Genomic DNA, 15,476 nt, shown 5'->3' with positions numbered 1-15,476 from the left:
TTGTTCTGGTTAATTGCTTTTTTGATTGCTCTACTACCAAATCACATTTAAAACCACACATCTGCCAGTCACCTACCAAAAGTGGAAATGATACCAGAAAAGTCACATTCAAGCTTCATTATGTTGTGAGTGACACGTTCCCATTTTTTAAAGTGGGAGCATTTCCTCTTCTCATGAGGCATAGATGGGGGAAGAAAAAGTTGAAGATAGGAGCAAAGGATGCTTGAACTGCCTTTGGGTCTGTGTTGGCAGAAAGAGGGAAGAGCTTGCTCACCCGCTCATCCTGATCAGTATACAGTGGGGCCTTGACTTACGAGTTTAATTCGTTCCAAGACCAAGCTCGTTAAGGAGCTCGTTAACTCAAATTATTCTATCAACTCAATGCAAAAAATCGGCCGAGAGACAGCTGGTATCTCAAAAAACTCATTAGTCGGGACACTCGTAAGTCAAGGCCCCACTGTATATCCTAGGCTTTTGGCTACAAAAAGGAGCAGTAACTTCACTATGATTCCCTTAATTTAAGTTACAAATGCACTCTCCTGTCAAATCCAGTGTGTGATGCTTTAATGAATTGTCTTCTGGTAAATATTACATCTGTAAAATGTAAAACATATTTTGATACCTAAGAGAAATCAAAGGAAAATAAGTACCCAAGAAGGAAAACCCACAGGCCTAAATTTTATCATACTAAACATTCTTTACTCCGGGATCATTTTACCAAAGGGAACTTTTAAGTTGTTTGTTTGTTTTTCAAGTACTCATCTTTTATTCCTTCCCCATTTTTGTGTGGCATTTCTTTCTATGATCTCAGTACCATAAATGTGTCCAGTGTTATAGCTCAGACTGCCCTTGTTGAACTTATTTCTCTTGTGTCCTTATAAAATTCCTCTATTTGTTAATCAGATAAAATAAAACTACTACCAGTTGTCATCTTTAAAGTAATAGAGGAGGTAAATAAGAGGCTCTCCATTCAAATATGCTCTTAGGTTAGCAGGTGAGGGAATGGCAGTCACACATAAGTATGATAAAGAATTCCTTCATATAATTAGATCTAGAATATTCTGGAACTTTGATCAACCATTCTGTTACACAATTAGGTCTTACTGCGATCAGTAGACTCTACCCTTTGCATCAAGAAGGGAGGGTAAGAGCAGCATGCTCAAATAAAAAAACGACCTGAAGGCAAAGACAAATTATAAGATGGTTATTTGTTCAAAACAATTGGGGCTGTTTTAATCATAAGTTTTGGCAGAGACACACACACTTTGATGGTGCTGGAGACACTGGCTATTGTGCCTTTATACAAACACACAATTGTAAACGAAAATAAATGAATAAAATAAAATGGAGATGGGAAGGGTTAAGAGAAAAAGCTATCACAGGGGTTTGAAATTAAAGCTCCATTATTTCAACAGGAAAGAAGAATAAGCTACGAGTTTACTATCTCTCATGGCTAAGAAACAGAATACTACACAATGACCCGGAAGTGGAAAAGAAACAAGGCTGGATCACTGTTGGGGACTTGGAAGGCTGTATACATTACAAAGTTGGTAAGTCTCAAAGATGGAACAGTTTTATGTTCAATCTGAATTATTCTGTTAAGTTTCATTCAGTTTTTTTCTATCAGAAATTGATGATGCATTTATGAACAAGTGAAGGAAGATGTTGCTGAAACCTTAAGTATACTAGCATTATTTCCCAACAAAAAAAGCCAGATGGGTGAGGTTTAAAGAGTGCATTCAGAATAAAGCCCCAGGCTCCAGTTTAAGCATTTATAGCCACTCCTGCCTATTAAAATGACAGTGAAAGAATACAAATGTCATAAACCCACAAGGGCAAAGGGACCAGGAGGAGAGAAATCAACAAATGAGATGTCAACAAAATTGAACAAGAGTAGCTGGATGACTAAAAACAAACTTAGCCGACCAGGAAATGCTGAATTTTAAGTTTTCAGTGAATAAATTTATCAAAATCAATCCAGTCACTTAACAGAACCCAGGCAGACCCAGGACCTGAGACCCCAGGGGGAAGCATAAAGTCGAATTGAAAATAGAAGGATTGTTTAAAAGTTGATGAGTAGCACGTCCTCCAGAAGCCAGTCAGGCAGCCACCCCGACCCCCAATGGAAATAGAAGTGTGGGTGGGTAAGTGGGTGGGAAGAGATCAACCAGAGAAATTGTATGCATATATGCATAACCAATGGACACAGACAATAGGGTGGTGGAGGCCTCAGGTGGGTGGTGGGGGCAGGTTATAAGGGGTCAGTGGGAGAAAAAGGGTGACATATGTAATACTTTCAACAATAAAGATTAAAAAATAAAAAGAAATAGATGAAAGGTTGGCACAGCCTATCTGATGATGGGAAATACTGAATAGTGAGGACACACACACCTCCATCCCCTGTTTAGCTCCCCAAATGTCGGTAGCCATGCTTAAACTCCCAAGCAAGAGATTCAGAGATTTGTCTTTCGAAACTAAGTAGAAAAAGGGTGACATATGTAATACTTTCAACAATAAAGATTAAAAATAAAAAGAAACAGAAGATGAAAGGCTGGCATAGCCTATCTGATGATGGGAAATAATGAATTGTGAGGACACACACACCTCCATCCCTTGTTTAGCTCCCAAAATGTCAGTAGCCATGCTTAAACTCCCAAGCAAGAGATTCAGAGATTTGTCTTTCTAGAAACTAAGTGGCCAGAAAGAAAAGATGTTCAGGCACTAGTATTTGAAATGCCATGAACAAAGCTTGCTGTCTAATGTCTTAAAGTGAAGCCCCGCGGTCGATAGCCCACATGTCTGACGTGGGGAAATCCACGGATAGGCAGGAAACTCAGAAAGGTGTTTAGAAGGAACAGGATAATGAGGAGTGGAAGAAACTTTTAAAGAAAGAAACGATAACTTCAGAAAGATTATAAAAACTGTTTTTCATAAAAGAAGAACAAAGGCTATTTAAAATTCTGGAGCAGGGTTGGGAAAAGTCATTCAGAAAACTAGAAAAAATCTTAGAAATTAAAATGTATTGGCAGGAATAAAAAATGTAATAGAAATGTTGGAAGATAAAAATGAGAAATCTAGAAAGTAGAACCAAAAAAGGAGGGATGGAGAAGGGGAAGTTGAGAAATAAAAAGTGGTTCAAAATCTTAGTAACATGAGTTTTAGGGGAAAAAAGGAGAAAATAAGAAATAGAAGAGGCAAGTATGAAAGAAAGAATAGAAGAAACATTTTTATAACGAAAGCCTTGAAATCACAAATTAAAAGGTTTCATTGAGTACCCAGAAGAGTAGATTAAAAAAAGATTCACCTCAAGATGTATCAACATGATATTTCATTATCCAAGAAATGAAAAGCTCCTTAAAGTTTCCAGATCATAAGTAAATAAATAAACAGTTTACATATAATAGACCCAGAATCAGGTGGCCTGGGACTTATCAGCAATCCTAGAAAACTGGAAGACAATGGACCAAGGCTTCAAAATTCTGAGGGAAAGGTTACTTTCACCTCATATTTATAATCCATCTGGATTCACCAGAGCTCTCCAGAGAAACAGAACCAATAGGGTATATGTATGTGTGTGTCTGTCAGTCCAAGTAGAGGGTTCCAGAAGAGATGGGTTTGAGAAAAAAATAAAATTTTACTAATAGATTACCTGTCACATTTGACTGTTGAAGGCAGTTACAGTTCTAGCAGAAGGTTTCCACATGCTTAGTGATAGATACATAGAAAATAAGGACATGAAAAAATGAGAGAAAACAACAAAGGAAACATAATTCTGGTATGCTATGCACCCATCTCTGAACAATAATAACTTGAACACAGAATATTGATTTAACCAAAAATTACAAATGTAACTATATTGAATGGAGAAGAGGAAATGTGTATCTTTAAAAGCGAGACTAGAGAGACGATAGTTTTAAGAAATTAAATCCTTTCCATACTACACAGTCGGTAGATAATATGTACAACTGAAAAAAAAATCAAGAAATGACGTTGTACGAATGTTATTAAGAAATATGGAAATAAATTGCTAAAGAAGTAGGTGAAAGTATATTAAAGACAGAATGTGTAAATAGAAGGGACCTGCTTCAAAAAAAAAGAGCTCAAAGAGCAAGAATTTGGTGTTATTCTGGGATGTCCAGTTTCTTTAGAACACAGAATATTCTGTTCAAATATTGCATTTAAAAAAATGACTGCCGTGTGTACTATTTTAGTCTACTCAGGCTGCTATAACAGAATATCAGAGACTGGATGGCTTATAAGCGATAGGAATTTATTTCTCACAGTTCTGGAGGCTGGGAAGTCCAACCAAGACCAAGGTACTGGCAGCTGCACTGTCTGCTGAGGACTCGCATCCTGGTTCAGAGACAGCTGTCTTGTCGCTACAACCTCACATACCAGAAGTGCAGAGGGATCTTTCGAGGGTCTCTTTTATAAGGGCACTGATCCCTTATGCATTTCTAATCATTGGAATTCAAATGTGGATAGTAAGCAAATGGAAGCCTTTATGCCTCTACCCAGTTGCTAATTGTTCTACCAGCTCTCCCCTGCTTGCTTACATGTGGATGAACATAAAAGCCAGGCAAGGAAACATCAAGGGATAGTATGTATATTCTTATTACAATGTGTAGTTTACATCTAAACCTAGTGGTTAAAGACAGTCCTAAGCCAGTTACATCCTTAGATGAAGAAAAGAGTGTTCAGTACAAAGCAAAAGGCCCCAAGTATTATGCAAACCAAATACACGAAAGGAAGTTAAATCTGTCTCTAGAAAATCCTACACCAAGATCATCACCCTCAATTGTGGTTTTATATGTACAGAGTGAGGCAAAAGTAGGTTTACAGTTGTTAATACGTGGAACATAGTTTATTCTTATATTATTACTTATTGATTATTGTATTATTTTCCATACAAACAACTGTAAGCCTACTTTTGCCCCACCCTGTATATTTGCATAGTATGCTTACACATTAATTAATACGAAAACTTGAATAAATTGATATGCTTTTTTAATTTATAATTTTCTATTACAGTTAAATATGAAAGGATCAAATTCTTGGTGATTGCCTTAAAGAATGCCGTGGAGATATATGCTTGGGCTCCTAAACCATATCATAAGTTCATGGCATTTAAGGTAAGCAGGCATGTGATTACCTAAAAAGTGCTTGTTTTGTTTTGTTTTTTATTTTAAGTTTCGACCAGTTAACAAAGTGGTCTGTCTTGTACCTAGACTAATATAATATTCCTATATGTAATAAACCTCTTTTAAAAGTCTAGAAACTCTTAGATTTATTATTCTGAAAGTAAAAACTAAGACGTAATAAATGCTATAAAATTAGTCAAATTAAAAGTTGGGTACACACTCCTCCATTCAGGTCTATGAATCACCATCTCCAAGTGGCATTTAGTATGGAATGGTTCCCGGGCGAATCCTTAATTGTGGTATTAGGCAAGGAAATTCATTATACAGCCACCTAACTAGGGCACGCTGATATTTCATCTCAAAAAGGCAGACCAACAGCAGCCCTGAATTTTAAGGTTGAACTGAGTCTCTAAATCTTACAATCTTCATAAGCCTTGTGGGGTAAAGTCCCTAAAACTCACTTGATGCTCCATATCCCCAATTTCTCTAAAATGAAGACTGAATTTAGTCACCTCTGAAAATGACCTAGCTTCTTTACATTCTTCAATTTCAGTGGCTTTTTTTTTCACCTTGTCTGAGTCTCTACCCACCATGGTTAGACTAATCAACAAGAGCAAGATAGGGATATGCTAGTCCCATTGCCCCAGATCATGAAAACTGACCCCCAAATGCCAGAAGGACCAGTACTGTGGGCACTCCAGTGTTTTCAGAGCTGCATAGTCTGTCTCAGCCAATGTAAATTTCTCTTCTGTTCATTCTCTCTCTCTTGCTGCCTATGTCTCTCTCTTTATATTTCAGTGGTTCTCACTTTTTCCCCACCTTTTGACCATTATTCCCTTTGACCCTCTCTGTATTCTTACTTCCCACATATGCCATGTGAGGGCAGAAGCTGCCTTGGGAACACTGTGAGTCATCTTCAAGGCAGAATCACCCACTTTTTTCTTGATCCCTTAGCGCTAGGAGCTCATTTGTGATGTGCACAAGAAGATAGATTCATCAATGGAAATGGGCGCCCCTCCATAACCCCACTTTTATAGAGAGAAATTTTTGGAATGCATTAGGTTAGTAATAACACTTAAGGGATCACTCCTAAAAGCTAAAGTGGTACTACTGTTCTGCCAAAATCTCTCTCGGCAAAAGCTTTTCAATCAAGATCCCATTCCAGTTCTGAAGTTGCTGCCATCAGTTTACTAGCCAAAGTGCATGAGAGAGTGTGAAATGCTTTGTTCAGCAGATCACACCAGGCCTGGAAAGAGGGAAGAGCAAAGGCAAAGAAAGACTTGGAAAAAAGATTGGAGATGACAGGAGGCTGAGCCCCTCCCACAAGACAAGGATACCAGGCTAAGGTCTCCCATCCTGTGAGGCTGTTAGCACTGGATGAGGAGAGGAGTCTGTTAGGGGGCAGTGGCATTATAGCGATGCACTTGGGGTTTCACAAATTCTATCCCAGACTTCAAGACCCAATAAAGGTAAAAAGTGGCAAAGGAAAACAGAAGCATACTTGATTGACAGCTAGTTGCAGTGTTAGCTGTGGATTCAAACAAGTAGAACCTAGACTAACTTAGCTAGAACTATGGTTAAACCCAACTAGCCAACTGAGCATAGTTCTCTGAAGATTCATCCAGGTTGTTGTACGTGTCAGTAGTTTATTCCTTATTATTGCTGAGTAGTAGTCCATAGTATGGATGTACCACAATTTGTTTAACCATTTTTCCTGCCAAAGGATGACAAGTGAATTTTTTTTTCTAGTTCGGGGGATTTATTCATATAAAGCTGCTATAAACATTCATGTGAAAAAAAATGAGTCTTGAGTTTTGTGATGTTCTACCGCCACCTTTCCATTCATCCTGAGCGGGCTTAGCATAGAGCTGACCTGGTGGCCCACCCAGGATGTCTCTGAAAAAGTAGCAGCCAATGTAGACCTGTCTGTCACATTGGAAGGAGAGGGGCCAGAGAGGTGCCTGGACCTTCTCCTGAGGGAAAAGGCCAGAAATAAACAGGAAAGAACAGCAGTTTTAACATATGATGACGGTCTCAAAAATTGACAACTGTAAGCTACTTCTCTGCCCTGGAGGACAAGGGGTGGAGAAAGGGTCACAAATGGGTGCTAGACCCCTCTTCCTGGATCCAGAATATGAATAGACCTAAAATTGAAAGAGAAATTTCCTGGTGTTCCTGTTTAAGAAAGTTAGATATTAAATTCCACCAGGCAATGGCTAAAAGAAAAAATTATTAAGATAACCTGTTTGAATGATGTGTACACTCATGGGGTGAATTTTAAAGTCTTTTGCAGATCTCCAGCACAAGCCACTGCTTGTGGATCTCACGGTAGAAGAAGGTCAAAGATTAAAGGTTATTTTTGGTTCACACACTGGTTTCCATGTAATTGATGTTGATTCAGGAAACTCTTATGATATCTACATACCATCTCATGTAAGTTTCTGGAAGCCTACTGTCACGGCTCTCTGTGCAACAGCCTGCATGTAGAAACATTGTGCATTTTTAATAGAAGTCATGCCTTTACTGGTCAGTAAAGCAGATGAACTTTTGACCTTCACTAAATAGACAATGCTTTTAATAAATAAACCTATAAATTTAATGTTTATGACTGCTTAACACTGAGTAACACATAATAGCAGTTCTTTGCCATTTACTGGATATGTTGTCTCATTGAACTTCAGATTAAAATACATGTGGTGTTTTTCCTTCAAGGGCATAAATTCTGTTCTTTAAGCAGGAGTACAATAGATGAGTTCCTATTTTCAGGTTTTGAAGAGAGATTGGTTCATTTCATGTAAGAGAAGGCCAATGGCCCCTTTTTTGCCATTTTTGTACCTCTTTTTAATTCCACAGTTCATGTAGTGGAATCTGACACCCTGGCTCTAGCATGTATTTCCTTTGCAATTATGGACACATTAGGCAGTCTCTCTAGCCCTCAGCTTTCACAACTCTAAAATGGGGATAAAATATCCTATCTCATATGGTTTTCATCACATTAAATAAGGTAATATATTTAAAGTAGCTGGTACAGAGCCCTGCAAATTATAGTATTAACATTGCTATACTGACACATTGCCTAAAACATGACTTTTAATTTTATTTTTAAAATATTTTTTATTTTCCAATTACATTGACATTCAATATTATGTTAGTTTCAGGTGTACAGCATAGTGGTTAGACACTTAAATAACTTATGAAGTGATCCCTCAGAAAGTCAGTACCCACCTGGCACCACACAAAGTTATTACAATATTATTGACTATATTCTCTATGCTGTACTTGACATCCCCATAACTATTTTATAACTGCCAATTTGTAGTTTGTAATCCCTTCACCTTTTTCACCCAAATACTACACATGGTTTTGCTTAGTAGTATTGGTTTAGTGTAAATTGTGTTTTCTTCATGTAATTCCAAGGCTAACATACTGTAGAGACTATTAGGAAAGTCTGAGGCCTAATCTGTTGCTGATTTGTATTTGCGGAGTTTAAAGACTTTTTACTCCAAAGAAATCTGATTGGGGGGAAAAAAAGTTCTTTTAGTACATCACACACACACACACACACACACACATATATATACACCTTCACGTCATTCATTGCTGCAGTACAGCTTTGCCTCATGTGTGTGCATGTGCACACAGGATCAGAGTTCTGGGGCATCACCATGGTCATTTTTGATCCTCCCATTCCTACCCACTAAGCAGCTATTGGACTATATAACATCCCCAACCTGGGGATCACAGCATCACCACATCTCTTTTCCTAGAACAAGTCAATCTACACTTATTTCAATAGTGATATTTTTTTGTAATGAGTGATAATTTTAAATTTTTTTCTAAGCAAACTATTAATTTTTATTATTCGGTTATTTAGGCATCCAGATTAACAATCTGTGTTATCTGCCCTTAGCCTATTTGGTAGGAATCTGTTTTGGTCCCACCTTCTGGCCCCAATTAGGCTCTTCTCCATCAAATTCAACTTCTCCTTGTCTTTTTTTAAATTTTATTTTATTGTTTAAAGTATTACAGATAATAGTACATACGTCTCCTTTTTTTTTTCCCCATTGCCCTCCCAGCCTCCCCTACCCGCCGGCACATGCCCTCACCCCACCCCCGCAGTGTCTTGTGTCCATTGGTTATGCTTATATGCATGCATACAAATCCTTCGGTTGATCTCTTACCTCTCCCCCACCCCCGCCCCAACACTCCCCAGACTTCCCACTGTAATTTAAGTAGATGGAAAATGTGATTTTCAATATCAATGAGACATGTGCTCAAATCCCAATTCCACCACCACATATCAGTGCAGCTTTGGTCCAGTTACATAATCCCCCTGAAATGCATTTGCCTCATTTATAGACAAAGCTATCTCCCACGGAGAGTTGTTATAAGGACTAGAAGTTGTACAGGTAAAGGGCCCAGTGTTTGGCACACAGCAGGTACTCCAGAGTTGTTATTTTCAGGATCAGGTGAATTGGATTCTCAACCTAGTGCCTGTGTGTGTGTTTACCAGAGTTTGTGATAGGTTGGTGGTTCAATTAAGCAAATTAGAATGTCGGTCTCTAGTATGAAAATGGTGGGGGACCCTCATTTTTGCAATTCTTAATGATTAATAGTCAAGATGTTGCCTTATTTTTAAAAAGAATAATGCCTGACCTTTCTTTGTCTTCTAGATTCAGGGCAATATCACTCCTCATGCCATTGTCATCTTGCCTAAAACAGATGGGATGGAAATGCTTGTTTGCTATGAGGATGAGGGGGTGTATGTGAACACCTATGGCCGGATAACTAAGGATGTGGTGCTCCAATGGGGAGAAATGCCCACGTCTGTGGGTAGGTTAACCATTCCTTATCTCCTTCAGCAGTTACACCCCCCAAATGAAACGAAAATCAAGAAATGTGAAACAACCATTTGATTCCACAAAAAAAAAAAAGTCTGTGAATAACACTTGTAAGACTTGCTTTGTCTGTTTATCTCAAGTCGTTTGTCATTTTTGTGGTTAAGATGTGAACAGATGCTGTGAGTTATTGCCCATCTAATGTTTTTAATGCAGTTTTGGAAATTCCTTTTGACAGCCTACATTCATTCCAATCAGATAATGGGCTGGGGCGAGAAAGCTATTGAGATCCGGTCAGTGGAAACAGGACATTTGGATGGAGTATTTATGCATAAGCGAGCTCAAAGGTTAAAGTTTCTATGTGAAAGAAATGATAAGGTAAATCCGTTTCAACATTTGCATTAGTGTTTGCATTTTAAGAGACCACCAGGTACCTGTGAAACCTTCATTTTCCTTTATACTGATTTGAATCACATCTGTGTTAAACAATCAATATTATCTTGAAATGGCATTATTTGGTTTGATTTATGTGAACCCTCAACATATATTCTTTACGTATCAAAAAAGACAGAAACACATCTAAAAAATTCTTGTAAACTGTTAGTAACTTCTGTGGCCTGCAGGCCCTATGGTGATTCAGCAGACACCCCAAATTCTCCTAAGCATTTAGAAGAGTTGGCCCATCATTAATCATCTCACAGTGGGTCAACTTTAAATTCCACTTGGAGACTTTTCACAAAGTCACTATCGGGACCTAACCCATCACATTATATTCACTTTTTAATGTGTAACATTTGGCATGTAGAAATATAAACGTTTAAAAAATGTCGCCCATTCCCTAAGAAATGCACAATCACAAACTCAACTAGTGCCATGTCCTGTGTCATTCCAGCCATGTTTCCTCTGCAATGTTCTAGGGGGCCTGTCTCCCCGTGAAGGTGGCGGTGTCGTCTGGCATGCTCAGTCCTCGGAAGGGTATTCTGCAGCACTGCTGCTTCTCCCTCGTCCTCCCTACAGACTAATCCAACGTTTTAGTAGCTCAGTTGTGCTCCATTTGTGAATTTATCCTTTGTGACCTTGGCCAGCTTAGAAATGCTGTCCCCAAAACAGCTTTTTGTATAGACAAGAATGTGATGGGTTAAACAGATGTACATGTCTTGACCCACCCAGAGGCCAGACTGGTCTTAGTCCAACCCTGGTGATATGGGTCTAGACTAGATTCAACCCTGGCCAACTACTCTGACCTGGTGTGGTCTAGTGTGGTCTGGGTGAACAATAGCTACGGGTGGCCAGGATGGTTCTAGGGCCTGACCAGAGAATGTCAGAAAACAGACTCATCCCCTAGTAAAACTCCAGTGTCCGGGAATTATAAGACTAAGAGTGATCTGGGCATGGACTCCCACACTCTTAATTCATTGAAGACCCACCCAAACAAGCTGTTCCATGCCATGCACACCCTCAGGAGCAGGCTGGGACCACACCCGTATTTGGGGCCAGAGGTTTAGAGCCCAGAGCACACACAACCTGGAGAGGACAGCAGCTCTTTCTTTCCTTTATTGTTTTTCCATGGGCCCTCTGTGCTTGTCCATTTTGATTCACTGACCCTAACAGTAGCTTTACTTACATTAGGTGAATGAAAAGCATTTCCACAGAACTTCTTAAGAAGTTGTGGTTGGGAGAGACAGCATTCTCTTGAAGAAGTTGTGGAAATGAAGTAGCAGAGACTTTATACTAGTGACAAAAGTAAATGCCTGGACCAAAGTTTGGTATTGGCTGACTCAAGGGCTAGGCCACAGCCCAGAATGTTATTTTCCTAGGGCAGTGGTTCATTGACATTCAGCTCAGGTGAGCAGTAACCCAAATTTTGCTCACTTCTCTCAGTTGTTTGATAACATGATTTAGCAGACCCAGACCTAATGGACTGTGGTTCTGCTTACTAATGCCATTATCTCCTTTGGCCTGGGATTCTCCTGCATCAGCAGAGAAGCCAAGCGTTAAGTCTTGAAATGACAAACTGAATAGGCATTGAACACCTGACCCTATCTGACCACAACCATTTAATTTCTTTTTTAATTTTAAAAATTAAGAACTAAAGGCAGTAGGCCCAAAATTTCCCCCTTGACTTTGAGAATGCAAAAGAATTCCCTTCAGTCCTAAAGTCTGCCCTCTTGTCCTTATAAGGGAAAGAAGGGGAGCTTTCCAAAAATTAACAAAGGGCTTGTTGTGTCCTAGACCAGAAACCCAGCATGTTATCTCCTAGCTCAAAACTCCCTTTTAAAATATGAGCACCCAAAGGGAAGTTAACAAATCAAGATGTATCCCCTTGCATGTCCCTGAAGGTCAAAATCACAATAAATGATAATAAATAGCAATCATAGTAATAAAGGCAGGCAGGAGTGTTTACAGAGGATGCACTATGTTAAAAGACACTTTATAAACACCAGCCATTGAGTCTTAAGAGCTGACGCATGGCAAGGATAGGACATGTGAGAGAAAATGGATGGACAGTTGAAGAAAAGAGGGGAAGAAACCATGCAGTTGAACTAACTTCTTTTTAATTTCAAACAGGTATTTTTTGCATCCGTGCGATCTGGAGGAAGTAGCCAAGTGTTTTTCATGACCCTCAACAGAAATTCCATGATGAACTGGTAACAGAAGAGCACTTGGCACTTATCTTCATGGCGTTGTTTCTAATTTAAAAGAACATAACTCATGTGGACTTATGCCAGTCTAGAGGCAGAATCAGAAGGCTTGGTTGAACATACTGCTTTCCCCTTTTCCTCTCCCTCCACCCGTCCCAATACAGTCCATCTTTCAATGTTGCAGCCTGGTTGAGAAGGAGAGAAAAAGGTGGCAGGAATTTCCAGGAGATCCCCAAGAATGCTGCATTGTCTGTGGACAAAGATGGACCATGTGCCCTTCGGAGTTAGGGATAGAAACAAATATTGTGTGCTCTTATGATTAAGCTGTGTTATGGTGGATTCTGAGTTTTGTTTTTTGTTTTTTTTAACCTTTTTTCTGTACCCCCTTACTTTGTAAGAATGGGGAGAGAATGCATACTGAGAAAATTAGTCTGTTTTTAATTCTGTCTGCCTGCTAGATTTAAATATACATATGTTGTAAAATTTCCAATTTCAAATGGTGAGAGACAGCACAATAAATGTCCCTTATCTCCTCACACTGAAGGCCATAACTGCATAGTGGGGTGATTTTAGAACTCTTTTGCCTTCACCAACCCAAAAGGTTGCTTTTTGGTAGCAACTGGCTAATGAATTTTTAAGAGAAGAAAAATACTGTGCTAGTTTTCCCCTCTTTGGGGAAATAGATTTTAAATGGCTAAACTACTAGCCTTAGACTAATAAAATCAACTGCCATTTTTGTGAGTCTGACAGGCCCTATTTTTATATGGCCCTGTACAGAATGGAGTGTGTTGAATGGGATAGTAGTGTCGTTGAGTTGAGTTGGCTCCAGTGATTGAGGGATCCCATAACACAATTTTCCCTCAGCTATTATGCAACAAGTCAGGGCAAAAGATGGGGTGACAGATGAGGTCAAACAGAAAGAGCTTCTGGGAAACAAGCTAAAAAAATTACACACACACACACACACACACACACACAATCTTTTTTTAAATGTACAAGGCCTCCCAGCTAAGAGGTCACTCGGTTTGAGCTTCATTAGGAATGAGACTTTGTTGAGCTCTGATTGGGGAGTGAATGACATCCGGGCTCCGGTCATTCCCAGCTTTCTCCTGACAATGCCACTTTCTCAAGATGAAAACTGTGACTGAAAAAAATAATAAATGTTTCTGAGCTGCCTGTGTTCTCTTGGGTTGGTGAGAGAAGGGATGAGACTACTATGCCTGCCTGAGACAGTAGGCAGCATTGGTTCAGATTTTATCGAACTTGAAAGCAAGGCTTTGGCCAAAATTCTGAGACCCTAATCATTTTACCTTCCTCCAAATTACCCAACATATGGTAAGCAACATTTGTGCAGAGATATGTGTATATTTAGTTCAGGTTGACTTGTGTCCTTATAAACTCTTACTCAGATGATTTGAACTTTTGCGTGACTGTCTGGGATTTTTTTTTCCAAAGCTACAAGCATGGCCACCTGTGGTATCGAGGTGTTGCAAAACGATATCTGTGTTGCGCTTCCTGTTTTAACCTACCTCGTTTTGTTCGTTTCGTTTCACTGTTCATCACAGCAGTGTTATCTCCAGGAGACATATAGAGAGCTCAGCTGGCAATCTCAGGTGTATTTAATATTTTTTCAACAAAACAGTAGTTGACCAAATTGTTATTCTTGAAAATTTAAAAAAAAAAATCAACAACAGAAATGAATGCGGCTTGTTTTTGGAGAAAATAGCTACAATTAACAGATTTTAAAAATCTGTGATCCTCCTGATTTTGCCTAAATACATGAGCAGCTGATGTACTATTAATGAGAACGAAATACACATTAGGAAAATGGAGCCATTTCAATCTGGTGTTTGGGGAAGGGGGGAGAGGGGGCAATTATTCTCATTCCTGAAGTAGGTGATTGTGCCCCCCCTCCCGTAAAGGTGATTGTCATTTGCATTTATTTTAAGTAGGTAATACACAGGAATGGAATTGAGGATTATCTTTAGATGATCACCAAGATGTCCTCATCATGGTCTCTTTAGCTCTCAAAAGCAATGAAATCCTCCCGTTCTCATTTTTACTGCTGTGATTCTGCTGCTGAATGATACTATCTTTGCAAATTCCATGCAAAAAATTCAGCAATAACTTTTTGATTGAATTTAGCAACCATTATAATTGGACGCTGATGTGGACAAAATATATTGATTTGGGTCTCATCTCCGAATGTGATTGCCACCAGCTCTTTATATTGCTGCTGTGGTATTTTAAACCAGGAGCTTCTTTAAATTATGTTGCAAACTGACCTCTGTTTTTATGTTATGTTCTGTTTTTATTTCTAAGTGATAAGTTTGAAACACACAGCTTTAAATGATTTTTTTATTGTGGGATTTGGGGTACAGTTAAGAAATAAAAGGGAATCATTGTGTTTAAACATAAGGTAGTTTGTGAATGTATTTTTTAAAATCTAGATTCATTGAAACAAAAACTCATAAGAAAATATTAATGCAGTCTTGTTTACAGTATGTACAGTGACATAACATAGAACATGAGCTTTTTCTGGTGCCAACAACAATAAAACACAGACGTTAAACATCAAGCCATGCCTTTTATATTTTTGTGCAAATAGTTTACACTGAGTACAAGGCAAAACCAAATTTCAAAGTGCCCCGCCACATCCACAAATCTGTGCTCCTTAAAAGATATCAAGAATTCTCTGAGGCTTTTATCTTCAAAAACACATTCTCCTCCATCAGGACAGACCCTATCCCAGATATACTGGTCCTTCGGCCATGCAGAATATTTCAGAATGCTGTTCTTGTGGGCTCATAACAAATGCCAACTTTTTGGTTTGCTTTAATTTTTTTTGACAGAGA

The 15,476-nt window shown here is 38.8% G+C and overlaps 1 protein-coding gene across 9 annotated transcripts in view; it reads left to right on the top strand.

Moving 5' to 3' along the window:
• The window catches only part of TNIK (TRAF2 and NCK interacting kinase), a 349,621-nt gene extending 334,422 nt beyond the window's left edge, over nt 1-15,199 (top strand). For all 9 annotated transcript variants that reach the window (XM_005886580.2, XM_005886579.2, XM_005886584.2 and 6 more), the window contains 6 exons: nt 1,416-1,550; nt 5,032-5,132; nt 7,425-7,574; nt 9,815-9,974; nt 10,218-10,357; nt 12,548-15,199. In XM_005886580.2, the coding sequence (XP_005886642.1) occupies nt 1,416-1,550; nt 5,032-5,132; nt 7,425-7,574; nt 9,815-9,974; nt 10,218-10,357; nt 12,548-12,631 (770 nt within the window). In that variant the 3' untranslated portion in view covers nt 12,632-15,199. The remainder of the gene's footprint in view (nt 1-1,415; nt 1,551-5,031; nt 5,133-7,424; nt 7,575-9,814; nt 9,975-10,217; nt 10,358-12,547) is intronic.
• Nucleotides 15,200-15,476: the final 277 nt, after the last annotated feature.

Source organism: Myotis brandtii, unplaced genomic scaffold (genome assembly GCF_000412655.1).
Source record: "Myotis brandtii unplaced genomic scaffold, ASM41265v1 scaffold99, whole genome shotgun sequence".
Taxonomy (NCBI): Eukaryota; Metazoa; Chordata; class Mammalia; order Chiroptera; family Vespertilionidae; genus Myotis; species Myotis brandtii.
The sequence above is the reverse complement of the archived record's forward strand: the minus strand, read 5'-3'. Positions and strand labels throughout refer to the sequence as shown.